At 65.1% G+C, this 8,189-nt stretch overlaps 1 protein-coding gene across 2 annotated transcripts; it reads right to left on the bottom strand.

The window, feature by feature from the left end:
* Window positions 1-1,581: 1,581 nt before the first annotated feature.
* On the bottom strand, window positions 1,582-6,467 carry CCND1 (cyclin D1). 2 transcript variants are annotated; one of them, XM_040970748.1, is made up of 5 exons: window positions 6,270-6,467; window positions 4,756-4,971; window positions 4,150-4,309; window positions 3,235-3,387; window positions 1,582-3,072 (listed from the first exon to the last, which is right to left on the bottom strand). In XM_040970748.1, the coding sequence occupies exons 1-5, from the start codon at window positions 6,465-6,467 to the stop codon at window positions 2,843-2,845; spliced, it is 957 nt and encodes a 318-aa protein (XP_040826682.1). In that variant the 3' UTR covers window positions 1,582-2,842. The 2 variants fall into 2 exon arrangements, with proteins under 2 accessions (XP_040826682.1, XP_040826683.1); XM_040970749.1 differs by having other exon boundaries at window positions 1,582-3,007; window positions 3,239-3,387.
* Between the last annotated feature and the right edge of the window lie 1,722 nt (window positions 6,468-8,189).

Raw genomic sequence — 8,189 nt, 5'->3', positions numbered from 1 at the left:
GACAGGAGGGGTGGCAGAGAACAATCCACGGGCTTCCCAGAGGAGACACAGCACAGGCAAGAAGCACTGGGGTGCCGTGGGTCGGCCACGTGGGGTTGGTGGGGACCCGGACAGCACCCAGAAGAGACAGAGGGTAGGAGTGGATGGGGCCGTGTGGGGAGCCGCTCTGTGTCTGAAGTCCCCCAGGGGCCACCGGGTCCCCTTTCATTGCTACCCTGTGGAGGGACCAAGCCACATGTCCCAGTGTCCCAGCAGGCACCTGAAATGGCTGAGCTGCGGCTCCAAGGGTGGCGGGTGACATCTTGTGTCCCAATGCCCAGCCATGGGCAGAGCCCCATAAGAGCTGGTCCCGGTTACCCAGGGGGACTTGGTATCCCCCAACCTGGGGCCGTGAAGGGCCTTCTCTCTCACTTCTGCCGTCCACTCCCTTCTGCATGTCCACGCGTGTCCTACCCTGCTGAGCAGCTACACGTACGACCTGCCCAGGCCCCACTGACGCTGGAACACGCTGCACACTGTGCAGGTTCTGACCGCCAGGACCTGCGCACGGCTCTCCCACACCCTGGCCTCTGACCCCACAGCTGGGACTCCAGTGTCCCACATGGTACCGTTGGCTCACTGCCCCTCAAGTGACCAGAGGACACCCCATTGTGCTTTCCAAGGTGGAAACGGCCCTAGAACCCCACCCCAACCTCAGAGAAAAGACCCCTGACCATGGAGGCCAGGCGCCCCAGAGTGACCGTCCTGCAAGGTAAGGGCCCCGTGCAGCTGCGGGGACAGCTGACCCTCCCCTGGTGGTGGCCCGTCATGCCCTCCCACCCAGGGCAAATAGCGGCTCACGCCAGCAGAGGGGGAATGAATGCCCGACCATGTTGGTTTTTGAGCTGGACAAACAAGCAGAGGGCAGAAGTGGCTGGAGACAGTCCTGCCCAGCAGAATGGGCACCAACGCCAGCCCGTGTGGCACCCAAAGGCCAGTGACCCGTACACCCGCCCTTCCCCGTGGCAGGAAGCAGGACGGCACAGTGGGGTTTCACCAATTTTATTTCTAGACTTTTTCATGGTCATCTTTAATTTTTTTTTCTGATGGAAACACGGGATGGTGGCACGGATCCCACCTGCCCAACACCCACCTTGGGACCCGCACACCTGTGCCCGTCCTCGGCGGGGTGGAGCCTTCACACTCGGTGCTGACCGGGTGGTGACCTGGGCGTGCGCATGCCCACATGTACACGTTACAACAGCGATCAGGATCACGCAGACACATCCCAGACCCCACAGGAGTCCAGCTGACCAACAGGCGTGGGAGCGTGCGGGCGCCCGACCCCGGGGGATCACGCAAGGGCGCCGGGCAGGGGCCTGCTTGCAAAGCAGATGGGGCACAGAGTCGGTCTATACATGGCTAAGTAATGCATGAGGTATGTGAAATACTAATCTTGGTGTTTTTTTGTTTGTTTTTTGCTTTTTTTTTTTTTTTTGGAACAGAGCAGTAAATCACATTAAATCAGAATTGATCACATAAAAAGAAAAAAAAACCCACCCCACCCCCAATCATCTATGAGAAAATTCGGACTAGAACACGGCAGTATATGTGACGTTGTCAGACACACACACACACACACACACAAATCCAATCCTGATACAATAGCAGCAACATGAAAGACAGAAGAGCCATGGTTGCTTCCCTGTGCCCCTGCCTGGCCTGCCCTGGGGGGGACTCCCTCACCGCCCTGCTCTCAGGGCTCCTGCATGCCACCTTCCTTGACACAAACTGCCAAGACACGGAAGGGGCTAACGTGCTTCCAAAGGGGCGCACACCACACACTGGCCCTCCAGCACGCCCGTCGGCCCCAGCCTCTCCAAGGGTGTGTCCTTCCTCCACGGCACCCGATCCAGGGGACTGCGTGGCTTTGGAAAACCATACTGGCCTTGCGACATCCTCCGAAATAAATATTCCTGGTAACTTGAACTATAAATTACAGACTTTAGTGTTTTTTTTTAAATCAAAACCAAAAAAACCCTTCCACTGAAGAGCAGGTGAAGGTAGCCACCTGCCCTCGCCCCACCCAGGTCCCTCCTGGGGAACGCCAGCTGCGCTGCCCCCGTTCCCGGCTGACCGTGTCCCCTTGAGCGACGTGCACGTACCAACAGCCGGCTCGCTTGCCCCAACCATCCCACCAGAAACAAATGGATCCCCTCCACACACACACACACACACGCACACCCAACATGGACAGTGCTACCCCAAGTGTCACTACTGGACCGAAAAGTGCCTTGAAATGGAATGGTTCTAGAACATCGAGAAGAAAAACAATGACAAAAAAAAAAAAAAAGAGCTACAAAAAAACCAGCCGTGGATCTGGCCTAGCTGTGGCCACGGGGGTGGGGCCGTGGGCAGGCCACCATCCACGCGGGAGACACCGCACACACAACTCTTAAAGTGGCTCCGTTTAGGAGGGACGTGTGTCTGCTGAGTTCTAACGTTCCAGGCGGCTGGCTGGTTGTTTTTTTTTTTTTTCCTGTATATATATATATTTTGTGTAATATTTTTATGCTTTTTTTCCCCCTATCTAGTCCGGCTGGAGCCTCTGGCATCACGTTAATGCCTATTTGTACGACAGACACAAGCACTTAATATGGAAACTAGCTGATTACGGGGCAGGAGAGCGTCTATTGCGTCAGCATTTTGCTATCTCTCTCTCTTTATAAGACAGTTTTCAAGTCCGCTTTTTCTTTCGCTTAAGTCAGAGACGGAAGGAAGAAAAGAACCAGGGATGGGACGACACGCCTGCCCGGAGGAGGCCGCGGCCACGCAGCGTCCCCCGGGAGGGACGGCAGCGCCCTCAGACGTCCACGTCTCGCACATCCGTGGGCGTGCAGGCCAGGTCGGCCTCCTCTACCACCTCCTCTTCCTCCTCGGCCACCTTGGGGTCCAGGTTCTGCTGTGCGTGGCGCAGGCTGGCCTCCAACAGGGCTTCGATCTGCTCCTGGCAGGCCCGGAGGCAGTCCTGGGGGGACGCGGGGCGGGGCGGGGGGTCAGCAGGCGACAGGAGGCAGGGAGCAGCCCAAGGCCCTGCTGCACCCCAGGCCGGCTAGCTGAAGACTGGTTTAGGTGCTGCATAGCACCCCTGGGGGCTGAAGCTGAGTGGGGACAAGGGGCACCCCAGCTCCCCTGTCAGCTCCTTCCAGCTCTTACTGGTGAAGGGGGTGGGTGGCGTTGGCCAGGGGCGGCCACTCACCGGGTCACACTTGATCATTCGAGACAGGAAGCGGGTCAGGCGGTAACAGGACAGGAAGCTGTTGGGGGTCCCCAGGTGCAGACCCTGCACGGCAGCCACCACGCTGCCAGCCGCCACCATGGAAGGTGGGCTGGAGATGAACTTGACATCTGTAATGGCAGAGGGAGTGTGTGAGCAGGGGGTGCCGTACGGGGACCCCCAGTCTCAAATGCACTCAACACAAGCTGGGGCACCACCGCTGGCCCCTTGCCCGCCAGTGTCTCCCAGAGGCACGGCGGCCGAGCGGGAGCTGGTCTTCCACCCTCAGTTCCATAAAAGGGTGCCTGCAGCCGGGGAGGCGTCTCTCCAGGAGCCAGCGCCAGCCAAGGGCTCCCTGCCTGCCCGCTGCCCAGCAGGGGGGAGGGGCTCCCCTCCCCGGCCACGCAATAGGCCACCTTGGCTGCCCCCAGCACCCCTGGCCTTCCAGGGAAACGAGGGCACAGCTCAGGCAGGTGTGGCCAGGGGGAGGTGGACCACAGGGGCGAGATGGAGGCAGGCAGCGCCCGGGCTCAGGGCAGCTCCAGTGCTGCAGCCTGCAGTCCCCCATCCTGGCCTCCAGCGGCCCAGCCTTGGCTGACCGCCCCCGCAGCGGCTGCCGGCTGCTCTCCCCGCCCCTGGCAGGTGGCCCAGCTGGGGAGAGGCCCCACAGGCCAGGCTCCTGGAGGACACGGGAAGGGAGTGGGGGTGGCCGGGGGCGACAGCAGTGGTCAGGCAGGGCGGGCTTGGCACGGTGGACACGCTGCCCCTCCCGCCCTCCCAGACTGTGCAGGGGGTGCCGATGTGGCTGGAGCCCGCCTCCCCCTAACCAAGCTGGGAAGAGGGGGAGCCCCGGACGGAGGCGGGGTGCAGGAGCCCGGCCAGGGTCGCTCCACCTGTGGCACACAGGGCGACGAAGGTCTGCGCGTGTTTGCGGATCAGCTGTTTGTTCTCCTCCGCCTCGGGCATTTTGGACAGGAAGTGCTCGATGAAATCGTGCGGGGTCATCGCGGCCAGGTTCCACTTGAGCTTGTTCACCAGCAGCAGCTCCATTTGCTGAGGGACGAGGGAGGGGAGGGCAGGGAGAGGACATGAGGGTCCCCCCCTCATCCCACGCCGTGGGGGTGGGGGGACGGGGCTGGTCCCGCACGGACACGGCGGAGCCGCGGGGACAAGGTGACCTTCCCCAGGTAGGACAAGTCCGTGGCCACCTCAAGACCAGAAGGCCTGGGGAGCTGCGCCGAGGCGCGCGCGCCGCCAGGGGGAGCGCGCCACCCACTTTTGGGCCACGCGGTTTCGGGGCGCAAACGTGGTGGGGGCAGAGAGACGGGGGTGGGGGCGCCCGCTCCCGCGAGGACCCCCCCAACCCAGCCCTCGCTCGGGGCGGGAGGCCCGTCCGTGGCGTGGCGGGCCAGCCGGGGCTCTCCGCCGTGGACACATGCCCCCACAGCCCCGGCCCCGGGGGTCGCCAGTGTCGGGGGGCGTTGGGGGGTCGCGCTCACCAGCAGCTCGTCGGGCCGGATGGAGTTGTCGGTGTAGACGCACAGCTTCTCGGCCGTCAGCGGGATGGTCTCCTTCATCTTGGAGGCCACCAACATGCAGGCGGCCCCCAGCAGCTGCAGGCGGCTCTTCCGGAGCGGCTCCAGCGACAGGAAACGGTCCAGGTAGTTCATGGCCAGCGGGAAGACCTCCTCCTCGCACTTCTGCTCCTCGCACACCTGCGGGGGCGACGCAGAGGGGTCGGGGCGGCCTCCCGGGATGCGCTCGCGGCCCCGCACCCACCCGTCCCGGAACTGAAAGTCCCTGTGGGCAGCTGGCACGGCGCGGGCAGCAGCGTGCGCGGACGCGCGAGTGCGGGCAGCGGGCTCCGGGGACCCCAGCCCGACCCGGAGGTCCGGGGGTCCCCCTGGCCTGGCGGCCGTGGCCCCCGCTGGGGTGCGGGGCGGCGCGGTGGTGGGGCGGGCCGGGAGCGGGGCGCAGCGCTCGACGCGCCTGCGAGACACAAAGGTGGCGTCCCAGGCCGCCGCGCCGCATTTACCCAGACGTCATCTTTTCAAAAAATATTTAAAAATATTTTAAAAATAGCTGGGTGCGCAAAAAAACCCCGAAAACGACCCGAGGGCGGTCCTTGATCCAATGCGGGAGTCAGGAGTTCGTTACGGACCCCAGGGAGCGCCCCAAGAACTCAAACTCGAGGGGCCCCCCTCCCCCCAGGGCGCAAGGGCACCGCGCGGCGCTTTCCAGAGGGACTGGAACCGACTCGCGCGCCCTTCCGGCACCCGCCGAAGGCCCGGACACCAGCAACAGGCTCCCGGGTCCGTCCAGGGACAGACCCCGGGACCCGAGACCCCTGCAGGCGACGGTCTGCTTCGTGCGCCCCGGGGGCCACGCGACCTTGCAGCCCGACAAGCTGTGTGGCCCGAGCCGCCCACGCGGGGGTGCCCGGGGTTCGCGGCCGGGATAAAGGGTCCCCCCCCCCACTTCCCCATGCCATAGCTGCACCCCCCCACCCGCCCCATACCCGGAATAGCCGCTTCCGCGGGCTCCTCCCCGTAGGGCCCCGGCGGCCCCTCACCCCGCCGGCCGGCTCCCCACCCCCACCCCGCTCTGAATTATTAATAAACATCTTTTGCTTTGCAATAAACGAGCAAAGATGGCGCATAATATTGGCACGAGCAGCGCTTGCATACGTGTCCACGAATATTAATTTAAAAATCAAATCTGGACCCCCTCCCCCCTCTCCGAGCTGGCGGCTGCGGGAGCCGAGACAGGAGGCGCGCGCAGCAGGGCCGGGGCGCCGGGACGGGGGGGACGCGAACCGGCGCCCTCTCATCCGTCGGGGGTTGCCCCGGGAACCCCCAACCCTGGCAATGGAGCCGGCTGAACGCCCCAACCCTCCTCCCCTTCCTCGCTCCAGAACTATTTATTTCGGAAAATACGGATTCCGGGCAACTTGAGTAAGAGGGAGGCGGGGGTCGCAGGGTGCGGGCGGCGAGCTGCGGGAAACGCTGCGCACCTCTAGCATCCAGGTGGCCACGATCTTGCGCATGGACGGGAGGATCTCCTTCTGCACGCACTTGAAGTAGGACACGGAGGGAGCGCAGGTCTCCTCCGCCTTCAGCATGGCGCGCAGCACCCGGTCGCTCAGGAGGTTGGTGTCGGGGTAGGCGCGGCGCACGGCCTCCACCTCGCAGCACAGGAGCTGGGGCTCCATGGCGCGGGGCGGCGCGGGCAAGGCTGCGGGTCTGCTAGGCTGAGCGCTCGGATGCGGCCGCTGCGGCCCCGCACTGGCTCTCCGGCTCGGCCGGATGCCCGCCTGCCCGCCTCGGGTGCCGGAGCGCGCGGTGGCCGCTGCTGCCGCTGCTGCCGCTGCTGCTCGCCGCCGCGCCGCCAGCCCTCTGGAGGCTGCGGGACTTCGCAACTTCAACAAAACTCCGCTGTAGTGCGTGTGACGTTACTGTTGTTAAGCAGAGATCAAAGCCGGGCGGAGAATGGGAGCGGGGCGGGGGCGGGCGCGGGGGGAGGGGGCGCGCAGCCGCGAGGAGGGGCCGAGCCCCAAAGCCAGCCCGGAGGCGCCGCGCCCGCCCCGCCGCCCTGCGGCCCCCGGACTCGGGTTTTCATAGAAATGCAAATCGCCCCGCGGCCGCCTTCCACCCCGCGGGGGGAAGAGGGGTGCAGGGTGCGCGGGGGGCGGGGCGGGGGCCCGAGGTTGGGGGTGGCGGGCCGCGCGCAGCAGCCGGGGACGCCGCGTGGAGAGGGGGCCCCCGCCAAGGCCTCGGTTCCGAAAGCGCCACGAGGGCAACCACGCGCGCGAGGAGGGACAGGCTGGCCAGGGGCCTCGGCGCCCGCACCTCCTTTCATGTTCATGGAACACGTGTGAGACTGGTCGGCGGCGAGCGCGGGCTTCGCGCGGGCGCACGGGGGGCGGGGGTCCTGGCCCGGGGCCCCAGGCGCAGACCGTACACGTGGAGCGGGGAGTCCAGCCCGGGAACTAAACGCAGCGCCTCAAGATGGAGGCCGGCAGGCCTCCCACCTGGAGCCGCTCTGGCTCGCGGGGGTCCCCCGCGCCCCGGTGCTGGCCGCTTCGCCGGGCTGAGCACGCTCGCGTCTGCTGCGGCACTGGGACGTTCCCCCAACCCACCCTTTTAAATAAATAATAAAGACAGATCGCTGGAGATGTTAGTCGCCCGGGACGAGACCACCCGAAGCTGCCCAACTGGTGTCGGTGGGGGTTCAGGAGGGCGGTGCGGACGTGGCCAGGAGCCGCTAGAACAACTCCGAGACGGGCCGACGGGGGTTATTGATCCGAGGTTTAAACAGAATCCGGAGGGGTTTGCGGTGAGGCGCGCGGCCCCACTCCCGCAACCCAGGCCACGCAACGCGTTTTCATGACCGAGTCTGCTTATTTGGCGCTTGTTTTCCAACTAAATGGACGCTTCAAAAAAATTCTTCCCTAAATGAAGACGTCTGTCAACTTCCCTCCCCCACACTTGATTGCATGTCGCGGCTAAGTGTCCCCTACCGGAGAACGGGATCAGGGCGTCCCCCTCCCCGCCCCGCGGCCTCGTTTCGTGGGAGCCGCAGTTAGGGTGTCCACGCCTGGGGAACCAAGGTGGCCCCTGCGGGCAGCGCCCACGCTCTCGCCCGTCCCGCGCACGCCGAGTCTTGGAGCATCAGCCCGCGCGCACGAGGGCGGCCGGCGGCTTTTTCATTCATAAAATCCGGACGGGGTGATTTATGGGGCCGCGCGCGCCGGCTCCGGTGGCCCGAGCCCGCGCGCTGCAGCCCGGCCAGGCCCGAGGCGGGACGGCAGCGGCGGCCGGGGCCGGTGGGGGACGCAGAGGGGGCTGCCAACGGCGCGCCCACCCGGGGACCCGCGGGGGCCACCTCTCCGCGCCGCGCCCCATGGAATTAGCATGAGCCAATGACCGCGCCG

This window comes from Ochotona curzoniae, unplaced genomic scaffold (assembly GCF_017591425.1).
Source record: "Ochotona curzoniae isolate NIBS_2020 unplaced genomic scaffold, NIBS_Ocur_1.0 scaffold_4937, whole genome shotgun sequence".
Classification (NCBI taxonomy): domain Eukaryota; kingdom Metazoa; phylum Chordata; class Mammalia; order Lagomorpha; family Ochotonidae; genus Ochotona; species Ochotona curzoniae.
This window is presented reverse-complemented; position numbering and strand designations above follow the sequence as displayed.

Coding starts and splice junctions, on each gene's coding strand:
- CCND1 (XM_040970748.1), bottom strand. CDS start 6,467: ATGGAGCCCCAGCTCCTGTGCTGCGAGGTGGAGGCCGTGCGCCGCGCC. Junction 4,972..6,269: donor TGGCCACCTGGATGCTAGAG/GTGCGCAGCGTT, acceptor TCGCCCCCGCAG/GTGTGCGAGGAGCAGAAGTG. Junction 3,388..4,149: donor CGTCGCCCTGTGTGCCACAG/GTGGAGCGACCC, acceptor CTGCCATTACAG/ATGTCAAGTTCATCTCCAGC.